The sequence below is a fragment of the Carex rostrata genome, chromosome 35 (genome assembly GCF_964058835.1).
Source record: "Carex rostrata chromosome 35, lpCarRost1.2, whole genome shotgun sequence".
NCBI classification, from domain to species: domain Eukaryota; kingdom Viridiplantae; phylum Streptophyta; class Magnoliopsida; order Poales; family Cyperaceae; genus Carex; species Carex rostrata.
The window spans coordinates 1,822,978-1,840,388 of record NC_135952.1 but is presented as its reverse complement, the minus strand read 5'-3'; the positions used below and the strand labels follow the sequence as shown (position 1 = coordinate 1,840,388).

The window sequence follows — 17,411 nt, the reverse complement described above, 5'->3', positions numbered from 1 at the left end:
GGATGTGTCCAGAAAGCTGGTTGGATGAGAGATCCAGCGATTGAAGTTGGTATAAATTAGCAAATTCTGATGGTATTGGACCGGTTAGGGTATTATGTGATAGGTTAAGCACATCAAGTGACTTGAGTTGCCCGATATCTTCCGGTATTATCCCATAAAATCCATTTTGTGATAGATCAAGAGAACTGAATATGCTGAGTGATGTCTTTATCTCCATCTCTTGTCCTTTGGATGTGACTATAATTGAATTAAGATAATTATATTCACCCCCAAACTCAAATGTACTAGAATCTGAAATAGTCACCATGGCCTTCAAATTTTGGAAAAATTCTTTTGGGATAATGCCATCGAAATCATTTGAAGAAATATCAAAAACTTGCAGTGTGGAAAACAAGGAATGATTTGTTTTTGAATTTGCTTCCATATTCGGAATTGTGCCATAGAATTGATTTGATCTTAAGACAAGCACTCTTAAATTGTTGAGATTTCCAAGCCAAAAGGGAAATGTATCCACTATTTGATTATTTCCGAGGTCTAAGATCTCTAAAGCATTGCAGTTCGACAGTGACTGGGGCAAACTTCCATGTATTCCATTCCCATTCAAATCTATTGTTATAAAGTTGCATCCGTGACTAATATTTTGTGACAATGACCTACTTAGTTTGTTACTTCTCAGGTTAAGCACTTCTAATTCACCAAATTCTAGAAGACAAGCAGGGATTGTACCGGTTAAATTGTTATATGAAAGATCAAGCAAGGATAGGAATGTTGCATTACAAATGGAAAGCGGGATCTCTCCAGTGAGGCTATTGTTAGAGATAGAAAGATACGAGAGGCTGGAAACAAAAGAAGATGCAGGCCATGAAAAAAAGTGGTTGGATGAGAAATCCACGTAGCTAATATTATATCCCGGTGGGAGGAGAGGTAAAGGTCCTAAAATCCTGTTGGAATGGATATCAAGAAATATTAGATTGTGGAGAGAGGTAAAATGTGCATGCCCCTCAATTTTAGTAAAGAAATTATGTGATAAATTAAGGTATTCAATATGTACTTTACTACATAACCAATTCGGTATAACATCATCAATTTTATTATTTGAGAGGTCTATGGTGTCAATAATTGTTTGGTACCTAAGAAAAGAAGGGAACTTTGTTAAATTACACGATACCAACCTTATCTCTGACATATGGGGAAAGGAAGCATAGAATGACTCGTTATGGTTTTTGTCTTCTATAATGGACAACGTGTTGTTTGAGAGGTCCAGAAAATCAAGCTTCTTATTGTGCTTGATGATGTCTAAATTTAATGTACCAGTAAAGGAGTTTGGGGGAATTGAATATGGACATTGGCAACTGTCCTTGAATATTATTGGAGTGAAGGTCAATATATTTTAAAATTGATGATCCATTTGAGAACTCAGGTATATGTCCGGATAATTGGTTATTTGATAGATCCAATGATTTCATAGAAGGATGAGAAAACAAATAGATGGGTATTGAACCTATCAAGTTACAGTAGGAAAGATCCAATATCGATAAATATTGCAAATTTCTAATTGAATCTGGCAATTGATCCAGCAACATTGAGTTCCCTGATAAATCTAGCTCTGTTAGATTTGTAAGGTTGAATATTTCATCTGGAAAATTTCCCATTAATCCACATCCTTGCATGGATAGCTTTTGAAGAGTTGGGCCTACTTGAGAAACTGCTTTTCCCCGCTCAGATACATTGAGTGAAATGTCAACCCCATCCAAATAAAGAATTTGGAGCTTGGTGAGGTTGCTGAGTAAGGTTTTCAGGCTTGTGTCATGAAGATACAAGAAATTTATGTAGTATGAATGGATGTTTGTGGGTATGTCTCGTGCGATGTCTGATAAGTTAAGTGAGACAAGATTTGTAAGGGCAGAAATGCCTATTGGAACTTCACCAATAAAGCCAGAACACGATAAGTCGAGATGGGTTAAATTACCAAGTCGCTCAAACCCGGTTTGTGGAAGGGAAATATTATAAAAGTTGTTTAAAGCAAGGTTGAGGTACCGAAGAGAGCTGAGATTGAACAAAGCTGGGTTGAGTTCACCGCTGATGGACCTGCCAAAAAGGTTGACTGCATTCACCATACCTGTTTGCTCATCGCATGTGATGCCATCCCATATGCAACAATCGGTACTTGCATTCCATGTATGGAGTACTTCAGTGGTGTTGAAACCTTGCTTGACTTGAATCAAGGCATCACGTTGGTCGGGAAGGCAGTAGGCTTGTGCTAGAGTGGTGGTTTTGATGGAGAGAGAGAAGAGAACAAGTGATATGGAAACAAGTGCTACAAGTGCCATTGTGGTAGAGAAAAAGAGAAAGCAAGACAACTTGGAGAGGTGCTTCATTGAATTTAGTTAAGTATGATATATATAAGAGCAAACCTAAGAATTTAAAAAATTAAAATTAATAAAGAGAAAAATTATTGGAACGCGCGTTCATGATTTGACAGATTGTGAAGTGGAGCATGCATTAATCACAAAGCGCAAAACAGAGTTCTTTAATTACCTGTAGCAGATTAATTTTGTATTAAATTCCCATAGGAAGACTTTGATTTTTAGATTGACTTAGAATGGAAAAAAATAAAATAAAGGCTATATCTGTAGTTGATAGCGGGCCCTTAATTTCTTTGATCAAAGTTATAATTAATTATTGTCCTCCTGAGGAACAAGTGGAGACACTTGATAGAAAATGAATTAAAAAACTCTTGGAAGAAGATTCCCGTATCAAAATAATGTTTTTGGTCTTGTAAATGCCAAAAATAAAGCAATGGGAATTCTTTGAATGTTAGGTAGAGCAGGGAAAAGGAAATTACTTGGAAGTTGCACTAGCATAAACTGAAATCTTAATTTGGTCTTTCAATGTTTGGTAAGCAGGGAATTACTTTTTATGAGTCAGGTCAAGAAAGTGAGGGAAGTGGGACCGTGATTTTTATTTTTATCTAAAAAATAAATTATTTTATTATAAATAACCACATTTTGGTTAAAATTTTATTTTTGCTCAAACCGTACATAATATTTACGGTCCGGATTTAAAATTTCGGACCGTATAGAATATTTGCGGTCGAATTTTTTTTTATTTAAAAATTCGGACCGTATAGAATATTTACGGTCCGAATTTTTTTATTTTTTTAGCCCAACTTTGCACCTCTGGTTAACATATCAAAACACCTTCAAAAATCATGAAAATTTACCGACATGCATTTTTGACTTCATAGAATAAGACTGTGAAATTTCATACAATATCTCAGAACAGATCATGAGATTTTGGCTCTCAAAAATTGTCCGAACTGCTGAAGGAGTGCTTCTGAGCCCAAATTTAAATCTCTGATTAACATATCGAAACACCTTCAAAAATCATGAAAATTTACCGACATACATTCTTGACTTCATAGAACAAGACTGTGAAGTTTCATACAATATCTCAGAACAGATCGTGAGATATCGGCTCTCAAAAATTGCCCGAACTGCTGAAGGAGTGCTTCTGAGCCCAAATTTGCACCTCTGGTTAACATATCAAAATACCTTCAAAAATCATGAAATGCAAGGTAGGCAACAGGGCCACCGTCCTCTCCGTTCCACTACTGACAAGTAGAGTCGAGGTATGTAACATTCAACCCTGATTATATTTCATTTCAATATTGAACAAGTCATATTGTTGTTCATAATTTTCTTGTTTTGGTGTAGTGTTTTTTTGTTGTATAAGTACTTCCCAAGAACGATTACAATATATAACATAGTTCAACTCAAAGCATAATAAAATATAACGAAACTAATTGGTCTCCTTGCAGGGTCCTGCCTACATGCCTCCACTCTGCCTGTCAAGTACCTAACCGATATAGCCCTTCAGATTACCATTAATAGAGAGTTTTTTTTTTATAGTTTTAGTTCAGTTTAGCTATGTTACGTTTTATTATGTTTGAGTTTTCATTTTTGTTATGTTTCATTATCTCACGATCAATTTTGAGATTTTTGTATTAAACTTCACAGTCTTGTTCTATGAAGTTAAGAATGCATGTCGGTAAATTTTCATGATTTTTGAAGGTGTTTTGATATGTTAATCAGAGGTGCAAATTTGGGCTCAGAAGCATTCTTTTAACAGTTCGGGCAATTTTTGAGAGCCGATATCTCATGATCTGTTGTGAGATTTTGTATGAAACTTCACAGTCTTATTCTATGAAGTCAATAATGCATGTCAGTAAATTTCATGATTTTTGAAGGTATTTTGATATGTTAATCAGAGGTGCAAATTTGGGCTCAGAAGCACTCCTTCAGTAGTTCGGGCAATTTTTGAGAGCCGATATCTCACGATCTGTTTTGAGATTTTGTATGAAACTTAACAGTCTTATTATATGAAGTCAAGAATGCAGTCGATAAATTTTCATGATTTCTATACGGTCCGAATTTTTAAATAAAAAAAAATTTCGACCGCAAATATTCTATACGGTTCGGAATTTTAAATCCGGATCGTAAATATTCTGTACGGTTTGGGAAAAAATAAATTTTTGACCAAAACGTGGTTATTTATAATAAAATAATTTATTTTTTGGGTAAAAATAAAAATCACGGGAAGTGGGATATTGTTAGTTACTTTAAGAATAGGTTTAAAATATATTATTATTTTTGTGTTTCAATTATTTTTTTGTCTCTGTATTTAAATTCCAAACAGTCGATCTTGACACTCAACATGTTCCCCATATTTAAATATGGTTAGAGATGAAATTTTATAATTTTTTTAAATCTTGTATTACCTTTTTAGATAGGTACAAATTCACTACTTTAACATAAATTAAGGTTTGTTCAAAAAGAATAACAATTTCTTAGAAAAATATTGCATCATCTGATTAAGATTATATGGTTAAAAACACTGAAATTTTTTTAAGTACCATAATGCAAAAAAATAAATCAAAGCACTCTGATTTTGGAAGAATTCAAGTTTTATCCAAATTATAAATTGAATCTACAGCCCCACTTAATGAGGACAGCACAGCAAGTCTACGACTCCAAACTGGAGTCCGCAAATTCAATTTTTTTTAAGAAACAATTATTAATAATAAACAACTAATCTAATTAGGCTCAAACTTTGAGATATCTCAGAATATGCGAATTATTTATAATTAAACTTGAGTAAAATTAAGGTGACACAAATTTCAAGGAGATATCTCAGAAGATGTGAAGAAAAAATTATTCATAGTTGGACACAAATTTCAAGGGAACAAAATAGTTGCTTGTATCATCTAAATAAGATTCAAATAGAACTTTAACTGCATAAAAAAAACGAGCAAGCACAACTTTCTATAACTCTAAAACATAATTACATTGGTTGAAGTACCTAATCCATATCAGTCAATCTAAGTCGAATTCTCTCAAAATAGGAGTGTTTTGATTTATTTCTTTTATTATGGTATTATAAAAAATTGGGTTAAAAACATACAAGAAAAAATTGAAATTGGAATCGGTCACTTGACCATAGAATCAGAATCGGGTGAATCGGATTGGAAAATTGGATTTATTTATTTTTTTCCTTTTTATATAAGGTTATTTTGTATTAAGGCCCCAGTTTTCAGTGGGCAAAAGATATGAAGTAGTGGGAGCTCCCTAACAGCTCAACCTAACAATGAATCTCACTATCAGTGAAAGAAATAATTAAAGAGATGAGGCTCTAATACAAAAAGAATAAAATGGTTTGGGTCTGATCTTGAGGAACTGAACAAAGAAAGTCCCACCTCCAAGTGTCACATTTCACATACTCCAAGTCCATTTTGACTAAGCCATTGTTATGTTTCTCATTTAAATTGACTAACGAGACCCCACCTCTACGCCTCTCTATGCCAATGGGAGCCGTTTCATTTGTTCTCTGAACCGTAGGCCCCAATTCTTCAGCCTACTATTGTGATATTGTCCCTCCTTGTGCCCGAATCTCTTTCTTCTCCTTCGTTCAAAATCTAGTGATCTCCTCTCTCGCGACATCCCCGTCTCTATCTAGTAAAAGAAAAAAATTAAACTAACTCGCTCTCTGTGTAAATCGGTCCAAAATAGGCTCGGTCTGATCCAATTCCGTAAAACAATTCGTTGGCAGTTTAAATGGATAGAAATAATTTTACCCCTAGTTGTTTCAATGCAGAACATAATGGTTTTCTTTTCTCATTCTTACTAGAAAAAATGGTGATTTTTTTTAAATAATGATTTGATATTTAAAATTTAAAGTATAATAATATTTACTTTTAGAAACTTTTAAGATGAAAATAATAGATAGGTAATGTTTGTGGAGGATTTATGTTATTTACTCGGAAATAATTTTTAAATGGAGGTGCTTAATTTCTTCCAGTGCGGCAGGCAGTGACTCTACCAAAATCATTCTCACCAGTCTCCACTGAAAGCTTTCAGAGGTAACTGGACTCGTCTTTTCTTGATGAAACGGAGAGAATAGAGAAAATCTTACAATTCCAAGACACGCTTTATGGACAGACTTCGCTATTGATTGTTGCGCGTGAGCAAAAGAGCAATTACACTTCATATTACCTAAGGTAACAGAATATTTCTGTTTATATCTGAACCGTTCGATCAGAATCCGCACCAAAATTAAAGAAACCCGTGCATTCCACCTAAGGCCGGATTGGCTCAGATTCTGATATAAACAGAAATATTCTGTTAGCCTAGGGGATATGGACTCCAGAGCTGAATAGAATATTATTTTTTAATATTCTATTATCTTCTTCTTTCCACAGGAGAAAATAGATCACTATCTCCAGCGAAGATAGGCCCGTTAGGATCCAATAATAAGCCCGTTGAGGATCCAATAATAGGCCCGTTGAGGGATAGTAAAGCCCGTTGATGTAATGTCGGTGGTATTGGAGAATCTAGCTACACTGCCTCAAGATTCTCAACCTCAGTACAACTCGAGAAATGAGATGTTGTGCTGAAGGCTTCAACCAATTACAAGAATTGATTATTATTATTATTATTATTATGTACTTTTACTTGCTAGAGGATTAGGCGATAGAGGAGGGGGCCAATGGGCCACGCCCATTCTTCTAAAACTCAGTATTACTTTCTGTGACAAATTGTGTGTTCCTCACAGTCACAGGCTACAAGCCTACAACACCTAACCAACCTTCAAAAATTTGATGTATCAATTGATGTGCTTAATTCATTTGAGTCACATTTATGATCGATCTCAATTGATATACAGGAATGCAGTGTCAGTAAATTCTTAATTACAAGATATTAATTGTACTTAATTTCAAGTCTTCTTCGCATGGTATTAGTTTTGGCTTCATGCAGTGCTGTATTGACTTGATCGTATGTGCGCTGTATGAAGCCAAAATGAGTGCAAATCCCCTCATATACTTGAGGGAGTAGAATCCTCTCAACCGAACCAAAATCAATTTAGTGGCTATTTAGAATATAAGGAATTAAGTCTGTTTTGAGATTTATGTCAGATTGAAATGGACTGACTCAGATTTCATTGAACTCGATTAAGTATTGCACTGGATCTGAATTCAGACAAAACTGCGTTGTTAATATCTTTAACCTCCCCAGTTTGCTGATTTTTTTTATTAGGAGGAATAAAAATAAATATCGATTATGGGGTATACTTTCGTGAAATTTTGAAAAATAGGAAAAATGTTATGGTTTATAACGTCTAGGACACTGTAGCTGAATGATAAATCATAACTTCCAGTTAATCCAATTGTTAATGATTACTAATTAACCAAAAACACTGTAGCTGAACGTTATGGTTTATGAAGTCCAGTTACATTTTTTTTTTTTTTTTTTTTGGACCATAGTCCAAAAAAAAATATATATATAGCTAGACTTCATATACCATAACATCTAGCGACAGTGTTTTTTTTGTTAGTTAGAAATCATTAGCTAGTGCCTTGGACGTTATAAATCATACTGTTTTTTTTTTTCCATTTTTATAGAATCTAGCGAAATGGTTTTCTATTATTAATATTTTATTTTCTTAATAAAAACTTTCCCCAATTTGTAACACTGACAACTGACAAGTGCTATAATAAATTAATAATCCATGGAATGTAGCTTGATTCAGTAACAAGCAAACCATGATGAAGAGAGATTCCCTTTTTATAATAATCCATGTGCAGTAGTACAATGAAAAGTACATCTAGAATCTCCTTTTCTTTTCTTTATTTAATTTTTACCCCCACAACACAAGTTTCCTTTTTTTTCATTTCTTTTGTGAAACAAAAAGGGTAATCCAGCTCTAAAGACCTGACAAATTACAAACTAACACATGGGTTTCATTTTTTTAATGAAACACTCTCACCAGTCAATCATTACTTAATGGCCCTCTGTGGTCAACAATATCCACTAACCTGATTCAAATCCGGGTATCCATAAACCCGTTAACCCGATTCGACCTTTGCTTCAGACTTGTATTACTTCCATAGAGGGTAACAATTTTTAAAAGAAAAATTATTTACTTCATACAATGCACGAACAATAAAGTCAAAATTGTATATAACCCGTACGCTGCATACAGCCAAAACTGCATTGTCAATATCTTTATCTTCATTAAATCTATCTTGAAACACCAATTTACATATTTAGTATTAATTTTTACAACTGCCAATAGACCATGAACTCAAAACAACCTGAGACAAGAACCAACTTCAACTCAACCCGATCCACTAATCTTTTGTTCAGATCCACCAATCAAATGCCTATCTTTTACCTTTTGCCTTTATATAAAGATAACTGTTTTTAACTGATGGATAATGAAGAGAAAATTGGGCACATAGAGTTGTCAATAAAACAATATATCTTGTTGTACCAAACAAAAGAAAGGGGAGAGGAGGAGAGTGATCTAAGAGGAGACACTGGTATTTCATGCTTGCTGAAAGAGATTAACAATAAAAACTGTTCTATGACAATGGGTATACAGGGAGGTTTACTGAGAAGAGTCTTTTCAAAGGGCCGGTCGTATGAATACAATGTACTATCTCTCTCTCTCTCTCTCTCTCTTTCCTCAATTTTTTTGTTCTCATATTTAGTTCTTAATTGAGTTGAACCTGATTTTCATGCTTTATTAAGACTTAATATCCTGTCTGTATTGGTCTGTGTCAGTACCAGCATATATCAGTACTGGAACTAATACACAATTTGATCAACTCAGCAGGGACAAAGTTGCTCTGAAGGTGCTCAATCAAAAGTTAAATGGGTAGATTCTGTCAAAGTTTACCTATGTGGAAATGAAATTAATTCAAAGACAATTCAACAAGAATTAGAAGAAGAACAAGAGTTGGAGGATTCTGTCTCTCGTAAAAGCTCTGATGCAAATTTAACAAGAAAACAGAATTTGGCAACAGATTCGAGAAATGGTGAAGTTCGAATGGAATTGCATGAAGATCAAAACAGGGACCGCAATGCAATGCCGGAGAAATTGTTGCAAGAAGAAAGAGCTGCAATAGTTATACAATCAGCCTACAAAGGCTTCATGGTTTGTTTAATTTTGAAAATTTTGATGAAATTTTCTTTTCTCCTGAAGTTCTACCCTTGAAAGAGAGGATAAATACTTGACTTATTCAATGAGTGAGGTTATAATAATATCCATATTACGGATCAACCCGTACTATTGATCCATATTACATGATCTCCATATGAAAATGTACCTGGGGACCAAATTTTACATTTTCTAGAACTTTTATTATTTTTTAAATAAGTAGAAAATCACTGCTATCAGATAATCCATAATTTTTAGATCAAGTCATCATGGTTTGTTTATATTTACAAATTTTGATGAAAAGCTTTTTATCCTAAAGTTCTACAAAGAAAAAACTAATACTTTGTTTATATTAATTATTATTTTTAAGGCAAGAAGGCAATTTATGGAAATGAGAAAAATAGACCAAGAACAAGAACAAGGAACAGAAGAGGAGGAAGGAGAAGAAGAAATGGTAAATAATGACTTGTATGCAAACACAGATGCAGCAACTGTGGATACATCAACTGAAGTTCAAATTGGGGAATCATTTAGCACTCTCAAATTTAGTGAAGAAAGTGTGTCGTTGCATTGTAAGGGCTTTTCAAAAGACAAACCCCCTGTGTTTAAAGTGAAGGTAACCACCATCTTTTACAAATAAACATAAGAAAAAATGTTTTATATACCAATGCAAGGTTATAATTTCCTATATAGCCCTTGTAAGATAGTAATATTCCGGATAAATATTTTCACAGAGCAGTTTTGGCTTCATGCAGCCAACAGATTATAGAATCAAAACAGCTTTGCGTATGATTTGTGTGTGCATGAAACCAAAACTGCTCTGTTACAGTCTTTACTCTAATGATCCCTCATAATATCGGTGACCAATTTTAATATTTTTCAATCAATGAAAAACATACCTATTTTAAGGGGGCAAAGAAGAAATAGTCAGCACTTTAGTCTTTTTTTTTTTTTCCCCTGAAATCAAAAGCAGTGAAGAGGAACACAGAAGAAACATATGACAGAGCAGTTTTGGCTTCATGGAAATCATATGCAGTTTTGATTCTATAGTCCGTGTGTTGCATGAAGCCAAAATTCCTCTGATATATTGCATGCCACAAGAAACTTTCTCTTTGTTTAAATATAGTAATTTTGTTAGGTTTTTTTTTTATTTATTAGGAAGAATGGGATGATAGCACTGTGAGCAGCAATGTATCAAAAATGAGAATGCAAAACCGCCTTGAAGCAACCACACGGCGTGAAAGAGCACTTGCTTATGCTTTCTCACAACAGGTACAATGTATATTGGGAGAACACTTGCAACTTTGCAAGGGCCAACTCAAATTTATGCTTTACATTGTCTTTTGTTAACATTTATACATCAGTACTGATAGTCTGATACAAAACCTTAATTTAATACTGGGATATTAACCAGCTGGCATGTACCTTGAAATTTTTTTATTTTTATAATTTAAAAAATCAAATTACCGGAAACATGATGGATCATTTTTTTTCATCAAATAGATGAGTTGCAGCATGCTTTCTGCTACATAAAATTTGAAAAGTACTGGTTCGGTCCCAGTGGGGCTTGTGAAACTCGCGGGCCCTCTCATCTCCTTCCTTTTTCTCTCTTTCACCAGTCACCCATTGTTTTTATGTAGACTTCCCTTAGTGGGACCGAATCAACAGTTCATTCCATTTATTTATCGAAGAAAAAAGAAAATCAATCAATCTTGTTTCCAATAATTTTAATTTTTTTTATTTCTGACAATAAAAAAAATTGTGTACCTTGAACCATTAATCACAACACCGGGTAATTATTTTACTAATTGGACTCAATTATCAGCTGAGAACTGGCAACACAAAGAAAAGATTAAGCAGGTGCGACTCAACCGAGCCCAATGTGAGCTGGAGCTGGTTAGAGAGATGGATGGCAACCCGCCCAAACCCAGAATCCGATAGCCCGCAACCCGATGATTGCATAAGCAAAACCTTGGAAGAGTTTTACGCTACCACAAGCCGTAAAACAATCCTCATGAAAAATAGAAGGCTGGATGTCAGTTTTGAAGGAAAAGAAAGTTGTGGGTCCAATGATATTTCTGTGAATTTTGAGGGTTTTAATGCAAAAAGTCAGAGTAGCTCACCCAGTGACAGTGAGCGTAATAGAATAGTAAAGAATAAACCAAAGACCAGTGCTTCAAGAAGTGTGCGCAGGAGGAAAGTCTTGTCAGAGAGCCGTTGCAACAGTAGGTCAAACAAGGTGAGCAAAATCAAATATAAATATCTTACAGATTAAGTTTTTTTTTTTAAATTAATGTATTTTTTTTATTTTTAGGTGATAAAAAAAGAGCATAGTACACCAGAAAAGAGCAGCCCAGAAGAGGCCGAAGACTTGAATAATTCTGAGTCAATTGTTGAATGTTGAATGCGTGTTTATATGTAAATAACTATTATTAGAGGATGAATATGATTATATCAATATTGTGTTTTCTGTTTTTGGTGTGTTGAATATCTTTTTTTCTTCAAGTTGATTTGAAACTCTTGAAAGGACAATTCAAATTCTCTTAATAAATTGATTACAAACAGATATGCTTTTGTTTTATTTTAAAGCGTAGCAGCACTAACAGAAGAGAAAAGTGAAGGGTCCCCCCCCCCCATCCCCCCCCAAATTCATATTTTAAATTTTTTTTAGTGGAGAATGAATACTTTAAATTTAAAATGAGTTTAATAGAAAAGTCAATAAAATGGATATATTTGTGAATTTTAGAAATTTAGAAGGGTATAAATATGATATTACAAATTTTAGAGAGGATATATGTAATTTCGAGGTTTTTGAGGGGTATACAAGAAATCCCTCAAAAAAAAAAAAAATCATACTGAAATTGAAAGAGCACACTACAAGGACAAGCCATTTATTAATTGAAGATGCAAATCTCACAGGAGTACAAGTACTATTACCACAGGAAAAACATGAACCAATACAGGTACAACTAGCATAGTTCCCATTACCAGAAATTTTTGAGCTGGAAACTAAATATTCAAGGCAGTGAAGGTAGGACCCGCCCGGCGCACGTCCCGAACCCTACATTGTAGTCTTTCCCCTGCCAAATACAAGCAAGCATAAAAGGAGAGAATTTGTAAGTAAAAATTTTGAAGAGTTATTTAGAGTGAGGCTTTGGTACTGTGCGGTCTATGCATAGCACATATTGATCTGTTGTATGAATCAATATTTTTTTTTTAAAGTCCAAACAGTCAATCTGAAACCGTTCAACATGATCTTCAATTCTTCATATGAAAATGTACTTGCAAACTAAATTTTACATTTTTTTAGAAACTTTTTGCTTTTTTTCTATATATAGGTAGAAAATTAGTACTTTTGAATGGACTATAATTTTTAGATCTCCATAGTACAGACCAATATGTGCTATGCATAGTAGCCTAACCTCAGGTACTATCATTGAAAGCTTCTCGAAACCATTTCTCATAATTGGCAAACATAATATTTTCTTCATGTGCTCTTTATTATCTTCTGTTATATTTGGTGCCCTCAACAAAAATAAGTGGTTTGTTGTCAAAAGGGACACACAAACATATACAAAGAACAAAACAGAAGAAAATTCTATTACACAGTCATAAATTATCAATCCAAATTCAAATTGAATTCAAGAGGTCTGATATTCTCAATGCACATGTCTGTGCTATCGATCCATATCTCCATTTTAAAAATTCAAAATTCAAACAGTTGATCCAAACCTCTCAACACGACCTCCAAATGAAAATGTACTTGGAGATCAAATTTTACATTTTAGAATTTTCTTATTATTTTTTCAGATAGTTAGAAAATCATTCTTTAGATTATGTGATTTTCTACCTATCTCAAAAAATAGTAAAAGAAATTCTAAAAAAAAATGTAAAATTTGGTTTCCGACTACATTTTCATATGTATATCATGTTAACCTGTACGGGAAGGAATCCAAAAACTAACAAAGTTCTATCAGATCAATAAAGTCTTTTGGCAGTAATTTACTCTGACAGCTGTAAATATTCCAAGAGGTGAAACAAAAAAAGAAAGAAAAATAGTACCTTGCAGCAGCCGGTAAATATAACCTCATCTCCATCTTCCAAAAACTTACGGTCTGATTTTCCAACACTTAGTGTTTTCTGTGCATTCCATGTCAGCTCTAGCAAGCATCCCAGTGAATCTGGTTCCTAAAAAATATTATTTTACTATATCAAGAATCTTCTTTGGTCAGAAAATACCTCAGACTTTTAACTTTCCAATAGAGAAAAAAAAAACCCCTAAATAATTAACTCTTTTGAGCTTGGCAAAAGTTATCAATTGTAAGAGTGTCAAGATACGCAAAAAAACTCTGTTGTCTTTTGTCTTATGAACAGATCTAGAATTTGAGAAGAAATTATAGATCATACAAATATTTTTGGAGAAACTACATGTTTCAAATGGAGAAAATATGAAATTACATACAGGTCCACTAATGGTGCCGGTTCCAAGCAGGTCACCCGGTCTCAAGTTGCATCCATTGATTGTGTGGTGTGCTAACTGTTGTGTTACCGTCCAATATCTTCAAAATATATAAAAATGTTATAATGAAATCCAATGTTTACTTGTTTAGAGAGAGAGAGTATTTGAATTCTCACAGATGCTTGAAGTTGCTCTTTGTGACAACGGAAGACTCATCATGGCCCTTGGGTTTTATCGAAACCTATTTTGCAAAGTAAATCTTTATCATTCGAATAAAAATAATAGTTCCTACCAAGGACTTCTCTTGAATTACACAATTGATAAAAAAAAGAAAAAGCATATGACCATCAAATAATTTTGTAGTGCATACCTCAAGGGAAATGTCATAGTTTTCATGTGTCTTTTCTACCAAGTAAGGCAATGGCACAGGATCCTACATATATATATATATATACCATATATTAGGGCAAAATATATATAAGAAAATTAACTTTTGCAACAGTATATGTACAAGTACAAAATCTCAAAGGACCTGAGTTGGAGCTTCACAAGCAAATGGTTCAAGCGCATCTAAAGTAACAATCCATGGTGATACCGTGGTACCTAAGATTATATAATGTTGCAAACCAACAATCAGTATTTCTAATTATGATACATATTTTTCCAAAAAAGAAACAAAAGAGAAGGAAAGACACTCACTAAAGCTCTTGCCAAGGAAAGGACCAAGAGGCACACATTCCCAAAATTGAATATCTCTGGCTGTTAAAAAAATATATTTCAAGTCCAATTTTTTTCAAGGGTGCGTAAGCAAGATATTTTTTAAGGTTAACTATGCAAAAAGGTCTCTACCACTCCAATCATTCATTAGAACGAGGCCAAAGATGTGATCAGCAGCATTGTTAACATCTATATGCTTTCCTAGCTCATTTCCGGGCCCCACTACTGCTGCCTGTATATTTCAATATCACATTAAAGCCAATACAAAACATTGTTTGAAAATTGAAATTGTACAGGCAATAGCAAAGATACCACATGCGCATTACATTACTAGTAAAACTGCATTTGAGTTGGCACTTATCAGAAGACTTAAGAAGTTCAATTCAGCTTCTGACTGATATAAGACAAAATAAATATGTATATATGTTTATTTAATCACTGCACAAACATACAAGTGCAAGGTCAATTTAGTAAGAAATAAATTTATCTCACCATTTCAAGTTCGAAATCTAGCTTCTGAGAGGGTCCAAAATATGGAGTTGCACTTCCCATGGGAGGGCCTTGACCTCTGTTTACAATACACAAAAGAATTCACACATGTTAAACACTAAAATTAGAGCATGACAAGAAGTATAAAAATAGATATATCCTGTAAGAGTGAATTATACATATAACCAGAGACCGCATCACTACAAATCCAGGTGGCACAGTAAATGACTATAACTCATATTATTTGGTCTGGTTTTGAGTTCCTAGAACCATGATTTATTGTAATTCATTCATAAAAACCTCACATAACAAGCTAAGTTAATAGAAATAAAGCTGACTGGTAGTTGTGATGCTGAATAGTTGAACCATGTCATACCTACTGGACAGTACCAACATTTTAACAGTATTATAGAGTGAGGCTACAGTACTATGCATAGCGCACATTGGTTTGTACTATGGATTCATATCTTAATTTTCAAGTTCAAATAGTCGATCCAAACCACTCAATATGATATTTATATAAAAATGTATATAGAGGCCAAACTTTATATTATTTTTTTAGAATTTATTTACTATTTTTTCAGATTATTAGAAAATCACTACTTTCAGATGGTTTAGAATCTTTAGATCAAGTGATTTTCTACCTATCTAAAAAAATAGTAATAAAATTTGGCATCCAAGTACATTTTCATATGGAGATCATATTGAACGGTTCAGATCGACTATTTGGACATTAAAAATGGAGATATGGATCCATATTACGGACCAATGTTGCATTATGCATAGTACCATAGCCTCACTCTTAAAAAATTATTACGTTGTTAGTTTTACCTGGGGCGTATGACATCGGTGCCAGAAATAACAATAGAAGACGACCTTCCATGATAGGCTATTGGAAGTTGATACCTAAATAATTCAATCACTAATTATTCTCTTCACAACAAAAACAAGCAGTGCATACATATAGTTGAAATATATACAATTTCATAAAAGAATATAGAGTCAAAAAGAAGAACATGAATTACCAGTTAGGTGCAATTGCATTCTCTGCACCCCGAAACATGGTACCACAGTTCTTGGCATGATGTATAGAAGAGAAGAAATCGGTATAATCACCTATCACTATAGGTAAAACCATCTCTACCTCACTCTGCACATTGCATCCAATTAGTAACAACAATTTATAATTTTATACATCAATCCAATAATTTATAATCATATAACTGTCAAATTGATTTAATTACCATTGGTACAAGGCATTTTTTTTTCAAGGCATCATTGTCCCGTAACACAGGCTCGTCAGCTGAAAAAAAAATTAAATGATAAAAACTTAAACTTGTGTAACCTCAGAAAACAATTTCTTTCTGATAAAAAAAAAATCATACCTTTATCATTTTTAAATTTGGATGAATCATAAATTCATAATTATAAAGAAATTTACCAGATAAAATCTTTTGAAGAGTAGCTCGCGCCTCCTTCCAAGCAGGCCTTCCCATTTCAAGAAACTTGTTAAGTGATGGCTGTAAATTGAAAAATCAATCAACTTTGATTCAAATCCTTTTTGACTTTTTGGTATATTTATTGGTACTTTTCTCAAAATATGAATAGTACTGTACCTGAGAGAAGCACGTGGAGCCTTTGAGGTGGGGTCCATCGAACAGTCCTGCCTCAGCAACAGCAGAGAGGTCAAGCACGTAATCCCCTATCGCCACTGCCGGACGTGCCACGCTGGCTCCCTCCACCGGTGATCTTGGTCGGAAAACGCCGTAGGGGAGGTTCTCTAGCGGAAAGTGCGACCCTTCGCTGACTTCTACAAACGATTTCAACCCCATCTCTCTCTTTCTCTTTCTCTTTCTCTTTCTCTTTCTCTACGCGAGCGCTGAAGGAGTAAGAGACTGAGAGAAGAGAGACTCTTTGAGCTTTCTTTTTAGTAGCTGAGTGATGGCCTCGTTGATCACGCTCTTTTTAATATTTATAAATATAGCGGGTAGTTCGGAACAATTAAATGACCCGCTATAGAATAGCTTCACAGGAAGAGTTACAGGAGATCTCTTAATGTTAGATATTCCTGCATCATTTTAATATTTATAAACGTAGCGGGTGATTCAGAACATTTTAAATGAACCGCTATAGAATGGATTCACAGAAAGAGTTACAGGAGATCTCTAGATTGTTTTCTGATAACACAGCACGAATTCTTATCCTCTGAGATATCTCAAACTTTGCGTGACTTTATGGAAATCTCAGC

General features: G+C 33.9%; 2 protein-coding genes across 3 annotated transcripts; one reads left to right on the top strand and one right to left on the bottom strand.

Annotated features, from left to right (window-relative positions):
* The first annotated feature begins 8,833 nt into the window (after nt 1-8,833).
* IQD33 (IQ-domain 33) lies at nt 8,834-11,968 on the top strand. 2 transcript variants are annotated; one of them, XM_078298266.1, is made up of 5 exons: nt 8,834-8,991; nt 9,172-9,495; nt 9,869-10,114; nt 10,657-10,770; nt 11,324-11,968. In XM_078298266.1, exons 1-5 carry the CDS (start codon nt 8,923-8,925, stop codon nt 11,771-11,773), a joined length of 1,203 nt encoding a protein of 400 aa, XP_078154392.1. In that variant the 5' UTR covers nt 8,834-8,922; the 3' UTR covers nt 11,774-11,968. The 2 variants fall into 2 exon arrangements, with proteins under 2 accessions (XP_078154392.1, XP_078154391.1); XM_078298265.1 differs by having other exon boundaries at nt 8,901-8,991; nt 9,175-9,495.
* Nucleotides 11,969-12,363: 395 nt separating this feature from the next.
* Nucleotides 12,364-17,099, bottom strand: LOC144549250 (fumarylacetoacetase). Its single transcript, XM_078297973.1, has 14 exons — nt 16,780-17,099; nt 16,605-16,683; nt 16,408-16,466; nt 16,189-16,313; nt 15,995-16,069; nt 15,167-15,242; nt 14,807-14,906; nt 14,657-14,716; nt 14,490-14,560; nt 14,328-14,390; nt 14,134-14,198; nt 13,961-14,057; nt 13,561-13,686; nt 12,364-12,578 (listed from the first exon to the last, which is right to left on the bottom strand). Exons 1-14 carry the CDS (start codon nt 16,993-16,995, stop codon nt 12,516-12,518), a joined length of 1,275 nt encoding a protein of 424 aa, XP_078154099.1. The 5' UTR covers nt 16,996-17,099; the 3' UTR covers nt 12,364-12,515.
* Nucleotides 17,100-17,411: the final 312 nt, after the last annotated feature.